This window comes from Pyxicephalus adspersus, chromosome 1 (assembly GCF_032062135.1).
Source record: "Pyxicephalus adspersus chromosome 1, UCB_Pads_2.0, whole genome shotgun sequence".
Classification (NCBI taxonomy): domain Eukaryota; kingdom Metazoa; phylum Chordata; class Amphibia; order Anura; family Pyxicephalidae; genus Pyxicephalus; species Pyxicephalus adspersus.
The window spans coordinates 141,131,399-141,153,293 of NC_092858.1; the positions used below are offsets into that span (position 1 = coordinate 141,131,399).

A 21,895-nucleotide genomic window follows, 5' to 3' on the forward strand; every position below is an offset into this window, starting at 1 on the left:
ACCAATGCTGAGCTGCTCATGCAAGGGCAGCTTTGACAGTTAAAGGGAGCATTCAGGTGAGAATGTTTTATTGCACAAGGGACATTGCCTGTCACTTTCTACAATAAAACCTTGCCTGATCGCAGATTAATAAAGTGGACGTTTAGTTACGCTTTAATCATATTATTATATATCATTATATAATCAAGTGATGAAAATTGCAAAGAAGATAAACAGGCATTTGGCAATTACACATCAATCCATAAAATAACACAAGAACAATATACAATCCAAAGCTGAAGTAATTTGTGTAGCACATACATTTCAAAACACAGACATGTAGGGAATGGAAACAATTAGTAGAGTTTGACAAATATAGGTCTTCTCGTATGTATCCCCACTTCATAAAATGCTTTGTATTTTTTGGCAGGCTGCATGGTCTGTGCCTTCACCTGGTTTTTTTGGTGTTAAACCACAATGACTTATTTACACATGGGGTATGCCAATCACCAATCAACTTCTTTTATGCTCTTACATTGAAACAAATTGGAGTGGCTGAAGTGAAATAGGAGAATATGAAATGCAACAAAATCGTTCAGTTGTTCATTAACCGCATGAAACGCCCTTAGAAAAGAAGGAAAAAAATAGACCAATGTGATCACTGAGAAATTTTGATATACATAGCAACAAGAGCATTAAGCCATAGAAATTTAGGATAAAATGTGGTTTTAACAGAATAAAACTTTGTTTAAGTTGTTTTTGTTTCTCAAGGGGGAAATTTATTCTATTTTTCTTGGTATGGGAAGCAATGGGAAATTCAAATTTTTTTTTTAACAAGAAGTACAAGAAGTAAACCAGTTCTAGTGACAACTGTCCAGAAGGGGATTTTCCCTGGCTATGAAGAATTTTAGTCTACTTCCTGCTCTGTCACATATTGTCCAATATTTACCTACCTCAAAATTAAAAACTTTTTGGATGAAACTTAATTTTTAGAAGTGAAACTTTGTGCCAGTTTAAAGGGCGTTTGACAAACCTGAGAAAGTTGTCTGTCTGGTTGTACAGTTTTGAACAGCCGTTGTACGGAATGAAGTGCTGCAAATAGCTAGAAATGTTTAGCAACATAAAAGTATGAGTATACTCAAAGCAGTGCTCACATTGGTAGAATAGTGTCAGTTCCCTAAACAACCATGGTCTGGGTCACTTCTGTGGAAAATAAATTTGGGACTAGAATATAGCCCTGGCTTAATAAAAGCCAATGTGTATTAAATATCAAGAGAAAGTTATATAAAGACAAAGAGCAGATTTTTTTTTTGTGGCCAAAATTTTTTTTTAGTGTTTAGTTTAGAATATGAAGCAATACAGTGCATGTGTGTAGTTCATAGCAACAGGATCAATCATATGTATATTACAAATGAATAAAAAGATGACAGTTGACTATATTTCTTCATGAAAGTAACAAAGAAACAATCATTACATGGGTGTTGTAAAAGATTATCAATTCATTCACAGCCCAGTGGTAATTGTTAGTAAATGTACATATTTTTCATATTAGAGTGTTAAGGTTATACTACCGGACACGTTTTGCCTGGACTGGCTTCCTCAGGGGTATATTTCATAACCATTAACATCTGGTCAATGTAGTACAGAACAGGAACTTATAAGGTCTTCAATAGGGTGGTCTCATTTGTATTACATCTAAAATTGATTACTGTTGAATGATGAATAAGTATGTGGAGCAACTGCACATCTTCTGGTTAACACGCAGTATAGTAGTTGGTGATGGTGGAAAATGGTTAACAGGTAAGTTAACCTGTGTCTAGTTGAAGGTTTGCTTCACACTGGAACAAAGCAATGAGGTTGGAGGGATGTCCCCTCGTGGATTCTTTTGCAAATTTCTTCTGCAGTGATGCAGGGGAGAACAACATCGGAAAAAAACCCTTGGGTCACAAGAAAACCTGCTCTCTGTCATGATCTATCTCTTATATTTATTATTTAGGGTTGGGCCATTTCTTGATACTGCACAAAATTCACTTGGTATACTTAACCTTTCCCTACACCCTCTCTCTAAGCTTACAATTTGAAAATGAAAAACAGAATGAAAATTAAATTGTGTTTGTGATTCCAGTAGAAAAAAAATAGCATTTACATATTCATTAGCGGTGTCATTTATGCTGTGCAAAATAAGTAAGTGGCACAAAGGTTTTAAAGAATGTGTGTTGCTAATCCCCAAGTATGATGTAACCGCGCCATGAAAATAATGTCAGCAACACTAACAAACCCAAGTCAGGAAAAGAAGTTGGTAAATGTTGTAAAGAAGAAAAACAGCCTGATATTTTATTTACATATATATATATATATATATATCTTTCCAAGATTAATATATGGTCATTTCCAAATATCGGTCAGATGAAAACAATCCACCATTACCCATTTCAATGTAAGAATCTACATTCTAGCATGACTGTATTGCATACATTCATGTCAACTATGTCATCTTTTTATTCATTTGTCATATACACATGATTGATCTTTTTGCTGTGTATTAAACACATGCACTGTATTGCTTTATATTCTAAACTAAACACTAAAAAAAATTTGGGCAACAAAAAACCCTGTTCTTTGTCTTTTGATATTTATTATTTAGGGTTGGGCCATTTATTGATACTGCACAAAACTCACTGGGTATACTTAACCTTTCCCTACACCCTCTGTCTAAGCTTACAATTTGTATTGAAGTGTAAATGTGCCAGAGAAATACTAACTGCTTAAATAGCTGCTAAGTTACAAAGGGTGAACCATTTTTACATATTATACATAACATATTGAAAATGTACAGGAATATGTAAAAAATATTCTATTTTAATCAAGTTTATATAAATTACTACATATAAATCTAGTGTTCAAGGATTTTCAGATATGTCATTAAATGGTTCAATTGTGATTACAAACCAAGGACAGGATCTCAGGTTACACAAACCTGAAATACAGCTCTCTAGACCCGTCCAATGCAGTAATAGACTGCCCCCCCCTCTGTCATATATAGATCTACAGTATGCAGTAGCAGTCAACTTGTGCAATGCTAAAATAAGGATTTTTGTTCACACTTGACAGTAAATAGTTAATGAACATCTAAAAAAAACGACATGCTTTTTTTTTTTTAGATATTTCAGATATTTACTGAATGGGCTAACACATAAAAAGTTGAACTTTAAAGGGTTTCTTCATTGATACAGCCCCTAGCACATTTACTTAAGAGTCACAATCTGTATCGTATCAGCCTTTGTCTGAATATATAGGGAAGTGCTTACACAGATACACAAAATCATAAAGTGTTCTATGGCAGTCTGTTGCGACACATCATAAAAGGAAAGTGTTCTTTTTAATAATTGAGTTTTTAGGATCCATGTGTAGCAAAGCAATATGATAACCCCCACCCACTGCAAGCACTTAACTTCTATGCAAGATTTACATCCTGCTACTATAACATTGTTTCACCAATTTCAGCCAATATGATGGTGCCTATAAGGAACTAGTAACTGTTAATGAGCATTTCAACAATTACAGGTTTTATACACAGCGAAACAAGAAATGGTTGGAAAAGTGGAGGAAGGTCCTGTAAACACCCATCTTATCTCTACAAAAGATCACCAGTGAATCCAGTTAAGTATTTTAAGTACCGATTTTTCTATGAACTGAATTATATTAGCTAATTTGAGAACATACATGTCAGCTATATCTGAAACCTTTGCACAGAAGGATATTGAGTGTGAGGGGGAGAAATTCTGAAACACATGGGCTCTGATGTCCTGTTCAATCTGTCACTGTTTCACTATGAACATGCCTGCAAGAGGGGACAGGATAGAGATAACCTTATCAGCATGCTGCTGCTCCATCTTTACCAATACATGCAGAGGATGGGTTCTTGACCAAGCTGTGTTACCCAAGGTACTTCTAATATGAAAGAAAAAATTACTTAAAAGATTCACACAAAGGCAAACAACTTGAATCCTAAAATCCTTTCCTATTTAAATGTAATTTTTTAGTTAAAACCTACAAATGTAATCAAAAATAGTTCAGACGACTCCAGCACTTACCATGTCTACACACCTTTCTTCTGGTTTGCAGACTACCAAAAAATCTAGGATTAAAATGTTCAATGGTATGCTATGTTTAAAGGTGGCTATGTTGCCTTGCAGGGTCTTATGGACCCCACTGGTAGCCACCCTTTTCTGTTTGCATTATGACACTCTATGACACTCTTTGCATCTTCATGTACATTACCACACCTGCAAGTGGTTTGGACAACAATGGCAATGAGACTGCAGTATCCTCTACAAGAAAAAAAACATAAGGCAAATTAATTGAAAACACTGCTTAGCTAAGCATTGCTGAGTGGACCATATTACTACTTTAATTCATTTTTATAAACATAAAAGAAACAGGACCACAAACTTAATGTTTACTGTTGTCTGTAATACAATACAATTCAGGAACTTTTGCCAAGACAACATTTTGAGATATATCTTATCAAGTAGGAGGTTAATATTCTTGGAATGAAAATGAAATTGTGTTTGTGATTCCAGTAGAAAAAAATAACATTTACATATTCATTAGCTGTGTCATTTATGTTGTGCAAAATAGGTAAGTGGCACAATTTAAAGGTTTTAAAGAATGTGCGTTGCTAATGATGTAATTATGCCATGAAAATAATGGCAGCAAGACTAACAAACCCAAGTCAGGAAAAAAAGTTGGGAAATGTTTTAAAGAAGAAAAAAAAACAGCCTGATATTTTATACATATATATATATTTCCTGAGATACCCAGGCTGGTGTTTATTTAGAAGAGGAAAAAAATTAATATATAGTCCTAAGAATAAGTATATACAATCGGTCATTTCCAAATATCGGTCAGATGAAAACAATCCGCCATTACCCATTTCAATGTACAAACCCATTCTCAAGCATGACTGTACTGCATAAGTTTTGCAACTCCTACTTATAAACAGGAATGGAACTATTTGGTTTCTTCAATCCAGAACAAAAACATGCAAGATTTACATAGAAATTATCATTTCATTAGTAAGGTGGAAGCAATTTTTAAAGTGAACTCTGTAAAACTGAAATATGGAGGTAATGTGTTTTTTCACTTCTCCACTAATCATACAAAGTTTTACTGTAAAGTGCAATTTAGCCAAATTTTACTTGATTTATCTGATGGTGGGTGGGCTGTACATTGGTGTAATATAGACACAAGTAGGCAGTATTTCCAGTTTTCATGTTAAGGGTCAGATATTAAAGTGTGGGTATTGGAAACAAATTAATAAAACCCAACTCCAATTTCCCCCTCTGTCCCCAACTACCCCTTTGGTGCTAACCCTTGTTAATATTTTTACAAATACTACATTTTTTAAGCTGTTTTTGACCTACTTGGGTCCTGTGATTTTATGTCCATTTGAAGGGTCCTGAATGCTGCTTCTGGATACAATCTATACCTACATTTTTCTGTCACCAAAAAAAATGCTGATGGATCAAGTTATGGATAATGTTAATACATATTAATAACTCATTTTATGGCTTTTCAGATTCACTTTCGCAACTTCATAGTCAAGATGAAGATGCTGTGATTTGTCAAAATAACACTACTTCCATCAGGCAAGGAGACGAATGATACCATTATCAGAACCCAAGAGCAGAAGTCTCTTAGTTGGCAGGACAGCGAGGTTAGTTAAAGTCCCCTTAAAGTTTTCTGAGCTGAGTTTTGTTGTGCTATTTGGCTGTGAAGAAGAATCCAGGAGAGAGTAAATGCCAATCTTGTTTGCCACGGTGCCAGTTATAATTTCACTTCCATAGAGATCAAGAGCATGGATAGGATCAGAATTTGATTTGAACTGATGTAACGGTTTCTGCTCCAATTCCTTCCAGACAGTCAGGGAATGGTCAGAGGAGGAACTCACCAATATGTTTCCCTCTGCTGCCTGCATGAAAAGACAACAGCAGTAAATCAATAGAGTTGCCCTAAAATGATCAACATCCTTGAGCATACAGGTCAGAAACAAATTTCAAATTGTCTTTTTTGTCAACAAATGTTGTGCTGTAGCTGCATCTATTATTTGTATACACCATTTGTTAAAATGTACTGTTCCTTTGACTAATACTGATCTGTTCAGCTCTCCTCCTTTTAGGTTGCTCCTAAAAAATGGAAAGTGTAAGACATTACATTTTATATTTTCATCCATATCTTATCTTTCCTAGCTCAAGGCTTTATGGCCATCACTTCGGATTTGAAAAGTGTTACTTCTGGAGCTCTACAGTATGCAGTTCTTAGGTGTATAAGATTGCAAGCAATTTCTTTCCCACAATGGGAAAAATACTATGATTTCTATCCATACTGGAAAGATCTAAATTTCTGTATCAAACAAGTCCTTTTTATTGTCCTGCACTAATTAATAATTGCCATCCCTGGACCCATTACATATTCTTTACCAGCATCTGTATACTAGAATATATGCTGTAATAAATTATGCTGATAAATGCACAGGAAAGCAATAATATTCCTTCAGAGGATGAAATGTTTGAGGTTCAGGGCTTAGTCACACTGGCAGCAAGGAGGCGGTATGCTTTCTGCTTCCCGACGCCAGGAAATGCTGCCGCATGGGGGAAACACTACATGTAACTCTACTGCAGCCCCCGTAGGGAGTTAATAGGGAATGCAGTGAGCAGTACTAGTACTGCTCACTGCCACCAGCTGTCAAATGTGCATAGTCCTTGAGTGGCTGGCAAGGTGCCAGCCATGGGGAACTGAACAATATCAAGCAAGCGGAAGGAGTGAACCTGCCCCAAGGGGCTTTTTGAACTAAAACTGTGCCCCAACAATAGGCAAAATTTACTAAACTGTAAACATACTTTTTCCAGAACACAGAATGGCATAATTGTCCCTCTCTGTACATGACCAGAACTGTGCTTATAACTTCTAGGGCTACCGACATGGCAGCAGACTTTTTCTCCTACATTCATCTACCAGTGTATCCAACCCACCTCAAGTCTCTGTGTATTCTGCTCAATGGTTGTTACCAATATACTGACCAGAATACACCTAAAACAAGCTTGTGTCTATAAAAAAAAAAGTTTTATCTCTTCAATATTACAATAATGTGTTGCCAAATTATAAAGTTATCTTGTATGAATCTATTTGGTGGGATAAAACTGTTGTGTTTTCCATGTAATGTGTTTCCACAAATGTGTTTTCCATGTAACACACTATACTGCTTAGATTAGGATGGACACACATACACACAACATTGGTTACATATTATCCGCAAAGAGGGAGACTTTGTCTGTTCAAATCAGGTTTAAATAAAGGGACCATTTCTTTACAATAATAAAAATGTTCTGCAGGGATAAATGTTGTTTCACCTTGACTCAGAACAGGTTAAACAAACTATCACAGCGTGCATGGGGGCAGGTAAATATAAAGAAGAGTTACTCATTACTACAGCTTGAGAAAAATACACCAGTGCCAATTTTTGTTGGTGTGCTTTAATGTTCAATGAAAGCCAAAAAGGTATGGATTAGCAGAATTCAATTGTACGAAATTCAAATGATGATAATAAAAAAAACCTTCCATTTTCCCAAAAGGTCCTTTACCAACAAGATGAATTTACTTCTTTTTGTGGTAATCCCTAAAGATGTTGATACAGTGAGTAACGTTGAAAATTTGATCATTATGAAGAATCTACCAAGTTTAATGCTGCAGTTACTTACTACACAGCAAATTACTATGTTGTGAGAGAAGTATTGGGAGCTGTAATTGCAGCCTTTTTTCAGAAAATGTTAGACTTCAGTATGTCAGTCACTGCCCTGGATCTCAAATGCTGTAAAAATTTTTTTAGAAAAGTATAAAAACTTGTTAGCAACTTATTATAAGGACAGCCTAGCCCCTTAGCAGTCTCAAAGAGGAATTAAGTAATGGCACCATCCACTGATCTCTCATGTCCCTTTTTTAAATTGTGTAGACTTTGTCTTATCCTACTGCAATGTCTATGTGGCTCCCAGTGGGCTTCACAGTAAAGATCTAGTAGGAGTGAGGACCAGTGAGTAAAGAATTTTGGGGGATGCTCAAGGGGGGAGGTTTGATAAAGAATAACTGTTGTATGCCTCCAGTTTCCAGAATTAAAAAACTAGCCTGTTAAACATAAAACCAAAGGAAAACATGTTTTCACTGACAACCATAAAGGCTGCTTAGCAGCAACTAAGATTTTGTTTTTTTAAAGAAGAGGTTCCAGAGTGTTGGGAAATCTTATATTTGAGGGAAACCATAATACTTTTGTGTCAATTTTCTTTTTAAAGTGTTGTTTTTTTTAACTTTCTGGGAAATATTTAGAGGCAGTAATTGTGACATGTATCAAACATTTGCTACAGTGAAATATTCACAGCCAGTGATTGCTGAATGATACTTTCACTACAAATATGATCCTCTGAATAAAGTTTTTGCTGCATATCCAAAGCAAATGTTTTCCAGGCTGTTTGTCAGTCTGATAATTTGTACTGAACTATTAAACAAGCAACTATGGCTCATGCACTTAGGTTTTTAAATTACATTTTGATCTTTTAAGTTCAGAATATTTAAGGTTGAGCCATTGAGTTCTGTACACAAAAAAAAAAAAAAAAAAAAACTATAGGTAAAATAGAAAAAAGAGGAAAACTGCAAAATGTTACGCTGTAGACCTCTTCCGGAAGATCTTATAAAAACTATTAACAAAGAACATAAAAAAGACAACAAAGACAATTCATTATAATGGGTAAAAAAGGTAAAACCTAAAACCAAATGCACATTTTAAAATACAGTAAATGATCAGTAATGTTGGGTGAGCACAGAGTCACTGCATGTAAACATACTACTACCGCAATTTGAATATTGATTTTACTGCCCACGTGTTTTGGCCTTCAACTTGCAATAGTATGAAACACGTTTAGGTAAATAAAGGGGTGGGGGGTTAACACAAGGTTCTGTAGTGTGCAAATCAGTAACAAATGATGAACAAATCATAAGTAAGCTTTTGTATTTTCAAGAAATCATAAGCATGACTATTATGAATGATTCCATTACTCAAATTTACATTTTTATCTTATGAAACAGAGGACATATAAAGTTTTAGGGATCTGTTGCCTAAAACTGATTAACACCAAAGCTACGTACAAACGTCTGATGATTCTCGTCTGATAATCGCCTTAGGGCTAGTATCGGATGAGAATCTGGCGTTTGTACTGTGCTTGTCAACGTCATTTATTAACCCGTCCTGGAGGATCCACAAACAACCGCAATACAAGTAAAGGGGAGAGAGCGTGGCCGGGTGCCGCTCGCTTGTTCTCCCCCCCCTTTCCCCTCCGTAGAGAGCCACTGTATGTACAGCGCTCATTCATGCATCTTTCAATCTTTTGTTGTTGGAAAGGATTGTGAAAGATCCTTTCCAAAGACAAAAGTCGAACGTGTGTACGTAGCCTAATATGACAGGAACATGATAGCGATCTGGGAAGGATTATTTCAAAACCCCATTGACTTAGTGTAAGCTGACTTTTAACTGAGGGCAAACTTCAAGAGGAGGTGAAGCAATAGCAGCATGTCAGAGCAAATGCAGACGGAAGAGCTGTTAGGAAACCTGCCTGTCTAGTTTACATTTTAAGAATGTACAGTAATGTGTTTAAAAAATTTGAACATAACCATAACAGAAAGTGACATATTACAAAACCCAAAAGAAATCACTGCAATCTTGGAATTCTTATGCTGAATAAGATAATATGGTGCAAAAAGTGTGATGAGCTGGTACACCAGGATTTTAAATTACTGTTTTAGTTGTTATGTGCAGTTAGATTGTACCAATAAAACAAACATCTGACAATGTCATTTCCCAACTGGCCAAATTCTAATAAGGCTTTACACTATCCCACCCATGCTGAATGATTTTCTCCCGTACAAACTTGTAACATTGCTCTCATACATGCACAAACGATCTTAGATTGTAAACGCTTTTTGATCAGTACCCTCTCCTGATCCTCTCAACCTGTGTGATTGTTTGTATCTTGAATCTGTATGCATCTGTCACTCTGTGATTTAACTATGGCTGATTACTGAACATTGCTGGAAAAGGATCAGACATCAATACCTGTTCTTCTCCTCCAATCAATAATGTGTGCTTGTCTATATAGCACTTTTATATACACCTGTATAACCCCTCGTTCTGGGTTACTCTGAACTACTATAGTCAACACCTCCAAAGTCTGGGATAAACAGGAATTTATCTATTCTTAGAAAGTATCCAACGTCCCTGGGTCCTTACCAGTCAAAGATAGATTTAAAGACAAGCACCTTTACCAATATTGTAATATTATCATTTTGGTTGGTATGACAGGTTCGCTTTAGGAGATACTAACTAAAATGTGATTTAAATGTCCACCTTGATAGAAAAGGCATTAACTGCAAGAGTAACTATTATCGTTCTAAATATTAGTCTACAAAAGACAGCCTTGTGAGATCTCCCAAAATCAGATCAGGGTAGGATCAAAATCTGGAGCATAATACAACCAGATAAATGTCTTAACTGGCTGTACCAGAAAGTAAAGTTTCGAGGCAATATAGCATCGATCAAGTGGTGCTTCTGCAGATGTGACACCAAGGCCCTGATTTACTAAAGCTCTCCAAGGCTGGAGAGAATACACTTTCTTCAGTGAAGCTAGGTGATCTAAAAAAACCTGGAATGGATTTTCTAAAATCATTTGCTAGCAAATGTTTTGAATCCTGGACCAGATCCATTCCGGGTTTGCTGGATCACCCAGCTTCACTGATCAAAGTGTATTTTCTCCAGCCTTAGAGAACTTTAATAAATCAGGGCCCAAGTATCAGGCATAAATACATTCATAACAAAAATTCACAACAAGCCTACTTATTATAAGCCTAATAAAACAGTTCATATACAATGGTGACAAAGGCATTGAAAACCTGCTGTTAAATTCTGCTTGTGTGATGGCTGACCAAGGAGATAGCCTAAACTTATCAGTCAACCTTTAAGGAATCTTGTTCCAATATTCCAAGGAATTAAGCATAAAATGTAATAATGCTGCCCTCCAGTGGTACTACATCTACCTAGTGAAATAGAAACTTGGGGAAAAAATGCTACTTCAAGTTTCATCCAGATTACTAAATTATGCAATTTTTTGGTAAATGCCTCCTGTAAGATCACAAGGTTGTGCTTGGGACTGTAGTACTGAAGCACCTCAGAGAAATTGCCTTGGGTCAGTGAATTCCTAGCAAAAAAATAAAATGTAACTTTTCTGGCTGCAGGTTAAAAACTATACCATCTACATTCCAGCACTTCAATTGCAGATAAAAAACACACAGGATAGGAGGGATAAATGTAAGAGACAATCTGTAGAATAGTTTAAATCCCTACAGCTAGAATCTTTTCTAGATTTTCCCCATGGAGATTATAGAAGATCTAAACTTGTCTGCATTTCATTTTGGTTGGTAGGTTAATAGTATAAACGGCACAGCAATACATCATATATATTATGTTCCTTTATGTGTTACAATAAACGTACCTTCATCTGAAGAATGTCACCCTCATGGGCTGGCCACCCTCGTAGAACCAGCCCAGTCCTGGTGTCCAGTAGTATAATGAATCCAGAAGAATAACCAGCAATAACACTGCGGCCATTTGGGCTGACTGCTAGGTAACGGATGAGACCTGCATTCACATTGCTGGCTAGCTTGAATTCATGCTAAGGAAGAAAGCAGAGACAAATCACTTTACATATAAAAACGTATAAAAAGTAAAATATTAAAAAAATTCATGTAATAAAAGATATGATATTCACCAGTTCTGAAGAAAGTGATATGATGTAAAGAAAATTGACTTGTGTGCAGATTGTAAAGAAATTTTGGGATTCTGGTATTAAACCTCATTTACTAAATTGATTGTGATTTACCTTTCATACCCATCACACTTTGTTATTAAATGACTTGGGGAAGATGAATGGTAGAAGAAATTATTACCACTCACAACTAAAAGTTCCCATTAGAAAAACTTTGTGATTGACTATGCAGGACTTTATGTAATGTCCCTCTAGTAAAAAGCATTCCCACCTCCCATTATGCCATCTCTCCTGCCAAAATTCACTAAGCTGCGCATGCGTTGGTTGCCAGGATACCTGGCACATTCTGACTTCCCTTGAGGCTGCCAGGAATAAATGAACATGCGTGCACAGGAATTATGTCATATCAGCCCAGCCAATCCAGATAGTCAAAGATGAATTCAAGGAAGAGAAGAAGATTGCAGCACCCACACAGGAACTGGGACAGGCAAGTATACAAAAATTTCCGCTTTGATTGAGGTGGAGATTATAATAAAAACCCTGAACAATTGTTAACACAGGACCAGCAAATTCAATAATTGCCTTAGCTTCTAGAAGAAAAGAATACACAACAGCAATGGGTCCCAAAAAGAGGTGGTCATGTTATAAAACCTATGCAGTCGGACAATACAACAATAAAAAGGACAGAGAATACCGAAATAAAATTGACACATTTACAGTTAGGTCCATAAATATTTGGACAGAGACAACTCCTTTTGGTTCTGTACATTACCATAATTAATTTTAAATGAAACAACTCAGATGCAGTTGAACTGCAGACTTTCAGCTGTAATTCAGTGGGTGGAACAAAAAGATTACATAAAAATGTGAAGAACTAAAGCCTTTTTTTTTTTTTACACAATCACTTCATTTCAGGGGCTCAAAAGTAATTGGACAATTGACTCAAAGGCTATTTAATGGGCTGGTGTGGGCAATTCCTTTGTTATGTCCTTATCAATTAAGCAGATAAAAGGCATGGAGCTGATATGAGGGGGGGGGTGCTTGTATGTGGAAGATTTTGCTGTGACAGACAACATACGGCCAAAGGAGCTCTCCATTCAGGTGAAACAAGCCATCCTTAAGCTGCAAAAACAGAAAAAACCCTTCCGAGAAATTGCTACAATATTAGGAGTGGCAAAATCTACAGTTTGGTACATCATGAGAAAGAAACAAAGCACTGGTGAACTCAGCAACGCCAAAAGACCTGGACGTCCACGGAAGACAACAGTGGTGGATGATGGCAGAAACATTTCCATGGTGTAGACAAACCCCTTCACAACAGCCACCAAGTGAACAACACTCTCCAGGAAGTAGGCGTATCGATATCCAAGTCTACCATAAAGAGAAGACTGCATGAAAGAAAATACAGAGGGTGCACTGCAAGGTGCAAGCCACTCATAAGCCTCAAGAATAGAAAGGCTAGATTGGACTTGCTAAGAACATCTAAAAAAGTCAGCAGTTTTGGAAAAACATTCTTTGGACATATGAAACCAAGATCAACCTTTACCCGATTGATGGCAAGAAAAAAGTATGATGGCGAGAAAACGTGGAACAGCTCATGATCCAAAGCATAGCACATCATCTGTAAAACATGGTGGAGGCAGTGTGATGGCTTGGGCGTGCATGGCTGCCAGTGGCACTGGGACACTAGTGTTTATCCATGATGTGACACAGGACAGAAGCAGCTGAATGAATTCTGAGGTGTTCAGAGACATACTGTCTGCTCAAATACAGCTAAATGCAGTCACATTGATTGGGAGGTGTTTCATAATACTGATGGACAATGACCCAAAACCTACAGCCAAAGCAACCCAAGAGTTTATTAAAGCAAAGAAGTGTAATATTCTTGAATGGCCAAGTCAGTCTCCTGATCTGAACCCAATTGAGCATGCATGTCACTTGTTGAAGACTAAACTTCAGACAGAAAGGCCCACAAACAAACAGCAACTGAAAGCCACTACAGTAAAAGGCTGGCAGAGCATTAAACAAAAGGAAACCCAGCATCTGGTGATGTCCATGAGTTCAAGACTACAGGCTGTCATTGCCAGCAAAGGGTTTTCAACCAAGTATTAGAAAATTACATTTTATTTTCAGCTTTTTAATTTGTCCAATACCTTTTAAGCCCCTTGAAATGAAGTGATTGTATTAAAAAAGGCTTTAGTTCCACACATTTGTGTGCAATCTTTTTGATAAACCCACTGAATTAAAGCTGAAAGAATGCAGTTCAACTGAATCTGAGTTGTTTCATTTAAAATTATTTGTGGTAATGTACAGAACCAAAATTAGAAAAAAGTTTCTCTGTCCAAATATTTATGGACCTAACTGTATGACTAGGTGGTGTTTTGCATATACAACAATGCATTGTTCCTTATCATTTAAATTTGTAAGTGGAGATGGCATTCATGATTTGCCAGAAATGTGTTATTTGGTAAACCTATATACCTATCTAAATGTTTGTCCTTAGCCCTTCTTAAGTGTGATATGCTGAATATTTTAGCATTTGGTTTCTGGTAAGGAAAAAAAAGGAGCTATGGCAGTTTCCCAAAATGACTCCTGGTGCCTAACTTATGAAAAGTGTATTTTAAAGCTAATAGAAGTATTTCTATTCAGTACCTGATGTGATACCCTCCACCTATGTGTTTGGGGTGGAAGAGGCAAGGTACAATTGATAACTGGATTTTCAATTTCTTTTAATAGAGCAAGGAAGGGTTTCATCCTATGAATAGTTTTATATCACTGTGGATATTCTACTGGAGGAGAAGGAGCGATGCATTTCTGCATCTTCTAGCAGATTATTCAATAGGGATATGAGGAAAATGTAACTTTAAATAAAATCAGAAGCATTGCTAAAAGCTAGCCTGAGCTCATCACATAATGAATAATAAAATTGAGGTAACTATCTTGAAGAAGGTGATGGAAAGTGAATATTTCACCTAAAAGTGAAATATTAAACAAGAAAGTAAAATTGGATTCAGATGAAGTATCCGAGGGATTTAAGATGCAATTGTGGAAACCTAACTGGTTAACACTGAAGTTAAAATTGTTTGTCCGCTACCAGGATTAGAGAGATATGAGAAATTCTTTAACTGTGCCTTCAAGTAATGAATGGCCTCCTTCATACAGTTTACAATGGACACAGTACTTCCCATTTTTTCTGTTTGGTGTTGGTGAAGATTAAAGGACAATGTATAAAGGGGCAATGTGCCAGTTGTACAATTTATAACAAAGTATTACTCAGGAATTCCATATACCAGCATTGTGATAATGAGCACTAGAAACCTAGAGTCATATAGAAAGTATTAATAACAGAATGGTAGAGATAAAGAACCTGAAGTCCTGGTTTTCGAGGGTCAATAAAACGAAGCATTGAGTCAGAGCTTCCAAATGTCACACTGCAAAAAGGAGGAGGCATTGTCGCCACAGCTGTTATGGGCACCTTAGTATCTCCAGCCTCATATGTACGAATTGTTTTACCTATAACAACACAAAATACAATGAAAAAGAAGTCATTGTTAAGATATATTAATTATATTAATATAAAGTCCTCAGCGTTGTTTGTTTTAATGGGTAATCCAGGCTTTGCACTTTAGTCTAGATAAAGGTAAAAACTTCATCAGGTTTTTATTACCTTCTGTGTCCCCTCCTGAAAAACATACCATTAGATTGTAATAGAATTGTTTTATGGGTGCCCAATAATAAAGTACATATACATTGTTTAAAAAACAAGAAATCTGCAAAGTTTTAGATTTGCAAGATAATCCTAAACCATGATTGCTTTTGAAAAAGGTTACAGTGCTCCTTTAAAACTACACAGCAATTACCCATTTGCATTTGTGTTACTAGGAAATGTGATAACATTAGGAAAGATTATTATGCATCAGTGGAATTGTCTGATATCATGTTGCTTTCCCAACAATACAAAAGACATATCACATTTTAAGGTAGAGGTTGTTTACTAAATGAAGTGAGATAAAAACACATTTCCCACCAGGGAACATTTGGTATTGCTCTTAACCTCCTTACAAGCCTGTTTTTTTATTTTTTTAAAGATAGCGTTTGCTTTTATTCTTTAAACTTTAATTAAAAAACATAAAAAAAAAAACAAATCAAACAAAAAAGCATACTCTCTACTGACTCAACACTGCTACTCGCTTAAAAAGATATTGTTTAGTTCATTTATAACTCAGACTGTGCTATCACGGTCATACATTTAAAAATATATGTCAGCCCCATTGGACCTCTTTAGTCATAATAGAATTACAGGCCATGTACATATATATATCACATGAGTAATCACAACCAATAAACACAGTGCAATAATCAGCATTATATATACCACATTTAGCGTAAACTGCCTGCTTTCTGTCATACAGGAGACACTTCTGAAGAAGGACATCCCTTTCATGCTTATATTAGAAAACCCTGCAGTCCTGTACAAACGTGTAACATATTATAGTGAAGGGGTGTATGAAAAGGCTAAAAGTATCAAGAGCACAAGCCTTCTTAGTAAAGAAATTGAAATACTCGTCATTTTTGCAGAATGCAAAGACACTCATGGTAATTAGGTCTGTACAAATCCTAGCAGTAAAGGTTTCAGCACTGCACACTTTTTCTGTATTTCTTAAACATGAACCCATATCATACATGCGGAAGTATTTAAAATATCAAGCCTTCATAAGCTCCTGTACCTATAGACATTGTGGAGAAATTAATTTTAAAATTGATTTTATTTTTGAATGAGAGTAAATTTTGCTTTTGGCCCTATAGTGTTAACAACCAACCGGTGCTTCTTAGTGGACTTCTGGCATGCTTTAAAACTCATGTCTCAAATGCTTCAAATAGGGTTGTCTGAAATGTACAGGCCAAGCGTTCCATTAAAAGCCATTGGGCAAGAAAATAAACACCACATGCTGCATTGAAATTGAAGAACAGCGTTCAGGCACAAGATAATATATTGAGCATGCTGTGAAAACATTTATGGCATGTCACAGCCTGTGGATGGTTGAACTAAGCTGCAAGTTCCTATTCGATAATGGGCTCAGGGCTGATATCGGAGGAGAATCTTGTAAGTGTACAGTGCTCGTCATTCATTGTGTGTACATAGCCTTAGTCTTTGTTGTGATCTTTGAGCATATATTGGTACACATATTGAATATGTTAAGAGTTTAGAGTTGGCTTATGAAACTGAAATTTTAATTCCAGGTGCATGAAAACAAAAGGTGTACAAAGTTAGTTTGTTTTGTTTAAAAAAACAGCCACAGCCTAAGCAGAGAAGCCTGTCTCCTGCCAGCATGTGTTGGAAAAATGTTTCCACAGAGGTCAGACATTCTGCTAAATGGATCAGACCTAAAGCTATGCAGTCAGAACTGCTCCTGTCTCCATAAAATAAACAGTAAATAGGTAATACAATGGCCCCTTTACAATCCATTTATTTATTGTCCAAGCGGGCAAGAGCTCTGTATAGCTGTTGGTACCTCTAAAGACAATTGTACATACTGTAATATGTATGGCAATCTTATATAGAATATACTCATGAGCGCTACACATAAATTACCACATTGGTCTGCTATTCCTTAAATACTAGCTTCAAAGCTGAAAGGAAAGCACTGAAAATAGAACATAATCATATAGAACTATGGGTATGAACAGTAGAGCATGCACTTTCAAGTAACGGCCGATGACAAACACATCTAAAAATAATAATAATAATAATAATAACAACATCTAGATTGAGTATACAAAAAAATAGTGAAGGCTTTTATCAAACCAGCCACTAGATGGCAGAAAGGGAATTCTTTTCAAAAACTGAGTAAATTTATTATATGGGAAAGTAAGGAAAGGAGGGAATTACAATCGAAAACAATACATTATTTTCTAAAATAAAATACAAATTTGCTTTTTTTACATTTACATCACAGCTGCTTACCTGATTACTACAACAAGCCTCTTTTATGTGTACTGTTATTAATATTTGAAAACTGGCTAGGATTAAAAATAAAGGAACACCTTTCTGCCTAGTACTCATTTTCATCATATGCACTGGAATTTGCAAATTTAAATTATACAGAGCCAGAGTTTAACTTGGGATGGGGCTCCTGATGTATCATAGAATATAACTCTTATTCTGAATCAGTCCTAGATACGATATACAGAGGGGGTCACACACACAAAAATTAAGATTCAAACCTCTGGAGTGAAAAACATTGAAGGGTTTGGGAACGTCTAAAATATGAAGGTAATCTTTGACTCACATTGCACATCAGGGTCTCACTTGTGGGCAGCAGTGGATGCCAAATTCCTGATTTCAATTTAAAGAAGACCATCGATGGCAAACAAATGGTCCTTTTTCTGCAGTTTCCCTGCTTTCCCAACACTATTTGCTTGAAAAAGCCATTTGCAAGTGTATTCTAAGCTGAAACACTGTCACTCTGATGTCACTGGCTCACTCAAACAAACCACAAAACTACATGTGTTTTCAGGGCTCCATTCCTTCGAAATGACCCTTCTGGTGGTTGCTGTTAGGAAGCAGTTTGACATACACAGGTTCCCTTTTTGTAATCCCACTCAATCATAGGTTGATACATGCCAGGGTGTATTTGGTAAACACAAGCTAAAAAAATAGTTTATCAAATTAGCAAAAAAAACACATATATGACGTAATAAACATAAACAAATCTAGCTGTAGATGGGCAGGTTGATACTTATTAGGATTATAAATCATAGTGCAGTTCAGTGAACTATCCCCAGATTACTTACAATGTGTTTGCTCATACCTGTATATTGGTCCCATATGCATACTCCTCCATCACAGCTTACAATTTGTTGCACAGATTCCAACTGACCTACATAGAACACTGACTTTTTGTGCTCAGTGTAAGTAAAACGTGGTTCAATCTCCCTGGTGCCATCACCATAGTTGTACAGAGGCCACAATCGTACTGTTTTGTCCTTACTGCCACTTAGAAAGAAATCTTCTCCACTAAGAGGTTTAACAGATTTGATGGCTCCAGAATGGCCTATAAAACTCTGGAGCTTGATCTGGTGGAAGTAAAAATGAGGCTCCTGCTGGCTCACACCAATCTCATACTGCCAGTATGCAAGCCAGTTCCCACATAACCCATGGGCACTCCTCTGGAGGTCCTGCTTAAAACTGTTATCGTCACACTGAAAGTTCTCTGCTACAGGGCTAAGACTGGTTGACTTTGGTGGTGACGGCTGACTGTCTTTTGGTACTTGAATGCGGTTTCCAACCATGAAACTTCCAAATGTGCCAGACTGGGTGTCTTCTTCAAATCTGCGAAGAGTGACACTTGTTCTTTCACTGCACTCACAAGGTGGTGATCGACTCTCAATCTCCTTTGGAATTATGGTTTCTTGATAAACCATTGTAAGTTTCCACACTAATTCGTGATTTGGAACCAATTGGTTAATTGCATCACCTGAAAAGAAACACACTTTTAGTTCCAATATGCACATGGATAGTTACAAATCTAGCATGACAAATAGTATCTGCGGACAATGCTTCTGCAAGGTATATTAAGAATTTGTTAATTTAGTTATATCAAAAAAAAAATCACAAATGCTTGTTGTCATTTACTATTGTTGCGTTATGAATCAATAACATTTCAAATATATATTACAAAAAGCTCATACACACCTTCATGCATGATCTCCCTACCTTGACAGGAAAGGCAAATATGGAAATCTACATGATCAATTGTGACCAACCACTGCAGTCTAATAATTCAGCCATGTAAGAAATAAGTTTGTGTGAAAATTCTGAGCTTTTTGGCAGCAAAACCTTTTCAATGAAGCCCTTAACAATTGTAAGGAAGGCAAAAAAGACCAAATAACACATGTATGTGGACATTGGCACCCTAACCACAGGGCTTTATGGTTTATTTTTCAGTGTGAGTTGTGGACAAGAAAAAAACAGTCAGCAGTCTGATGAGCAGGGCAAAGTGCTAAACACTACTATTAAAGCATATGGATCAAACTACAGTGACTACATCAGGGGAAGCTAGTTTTTGATTTTGATAATCACATAACTGCAGCTAGGGAATGGGGATTTTGCAGCTTTTCAATACATATACATACATGGAAAAGCACTAAAGTGTTATAACCAACCATCACTAGCACAATCAAGTCTGAATGATGGAATGGTGGACTTACGTCATCCCTGGGCCATGTTGGGAAAAAAGATGGGGGGGTTGACCTTTAGTTTCCTTGGAAGAGCATATTTTAGGCAGTCTCTATGTCTGCCCACTTACCTATGAGACAGGAAAATGGGATGAATGTGGCATAAGCCATTTCAGGATTGTATACTTTTCCCAGTTCTTCAGTTAACATCAGATCCACAGGCAAGAACCTTCCATCTGCACAGTGGACATTTTTTACACATGGCTCCAAACCATTCTGAGTATCTGCAGACAGGCCCTAGAAATCAGATAATAAAAGGAAACAAACTTGTGTAAGCATTTATTTAGGTTACCTTGATTCTTTGTAACTGCCTCACGCTGCACACATTAAAGTTCTTAGAAACAAATTGTGTATTAAGACAAAAGAACACTTCACAACCTTTATTTATTGAAGGCTAATGGAAAAAACTTTATCAGCATAAAATAGACTTCTGTTAGGGGCACCATTACTATGTTGACTAAAATAAAGACATGCATCAGATAAGCTTTCTACGTATTATTTGTTCCTTTAGAAGTGTACTTGAAGCCAGTTTTCTCAGCAAAGCAGACTAGGGTCAAGCCTAGTCTGGAATGACTGCACTTAGCAACTGATCAACTCTCCTTTCACTATTTGTATAGGAACAATGAAAAAAAAAGTCTGTACATGTTTCAAGAACTCTGAAAGATTGAGCAGAGAGATAGCATTATAGCTTGCTAAAATATCTTATCTGAAGATTAATTCATGTTCATCTAAATTAGCAACTGCTACTTCAAAATCTGGAAAGTTTATCTGAGGGCTGTAGGAAATTGGGTGGTTATGTGAGAGTTGAAATACAAAAGAAAATTTGGCAAAATACCAGATAACAAATAAAAAATGTAATTTATTAACTGTATTTGGCTCAATTAAAATGACTTAGGTTTGTATTCAATACATTCCAAACAATTGCCATCAATTAAAATATTACTTTATGAATATGTGTGTATTAAACTGTATGTAAACTCTAACAATGGACTTCTCCTTTATTGCTCCTTTTTGTTGATCTCTTCTAAAATTCAGAGTTCTCCTGTGTCCTGTGCACATTTCTTGTGCCATCCTAAAAGTTGTTATAAGCCCTTATAGTTCTTACTTTGGACTACAGAACAATTACCCAGTATGCAGGGATGAGTAATGGAGAGGGACCCTCTAGTTTAACAAATAGTTTTGATGGTATTGTTTGTATATTGGCTTTGTTTTTTTTTTATTTTAAGCATAAATACATAAGCATAAAAGACCAGGATTTCAGAATGTTGTTTACATTTATTAAAAGTTTTTTTTTTTACTAAGACTCAAAACAACTTTACATGCAGCAGTCAATATGGCCTAAGCAATTATCATTATTGGCACCAGCCCCTTTCCCCACCTGAGGCAGCAAGACATTCCCAACAACTTTACCCCTCTCCGCCACCATATGCTACTACTTTTTTTATATATATATAAAAATTATTAAAATAAATATAACATGTCTACTATGAAGGTAAAAACATAAAGGTTTAGGTTGTAAACTTTATTTGTCTGCATAGTTTTGGCACTATGCAACTACACTAAGCTCTTAAGCAGGGTTCTCCCCCGGCACTTTTCAGCACCCACCTGGCTGTTTTTGGGTGGTTATCAAAGAGTTTGGTCACAATACAGGGGCTGCCACCCACCTAAAATTTCTTCCCTCCCAGCTTAAAAAAAATTCTGGGTTGAGCACTGTCCTAAGCAATAAACAAAAATAGGCAAAGATAAAAAACAAACTGCAGATTACTTTGTGCTTTGCAAATATGCCCTCCATTACACATGCATAAGATCCATTT

At 36.3% G+C, this 21,895-nt stretch overlaps 1 protein-coding gene across 2 annotated transcripts in view; it reads right to left on the bottom strand.

Annotated features, from left to right (window-relative positions):
• Nucleotides 1–4,368: 4,368 nt before the first annotated feature.
• The window catches only part of WDR81 (WD repeat domain 81), a 32,195-nt gene continuing 14,668 nt past the window's right edge, over nt 4,369–21,895 (bottom strand). For both annotated transcript variants that reach the window (XM_072429273.1, XM_072429276.1), the window contains exons 7-11: nt 20,153–20,318; nt 18,656–19,321; nt 15,211–15,356; nt 11,571–11,750; nt 4,369–5,953 (exon numbers count right to left, since the gene is read on the bottom strand). In XM_072429273.1, coding sequence (XP_072285374.1) covers nt 5,627–5,953; nt 11,571–11,750; nt 15,211–15,356; nt 18,656–19,321; nt 20,153–20,318 — 1,485 coding nt within the window. In that variant the 3' untranslated portion in view covers nt 4,369–5,626. The remainder of the gene's footprint in view (nt 5,954–11,570; nt 11,751–15,210; nt 15,357–18,655; nt 19,322–20,152; nt 20,319–21,895) is intronic.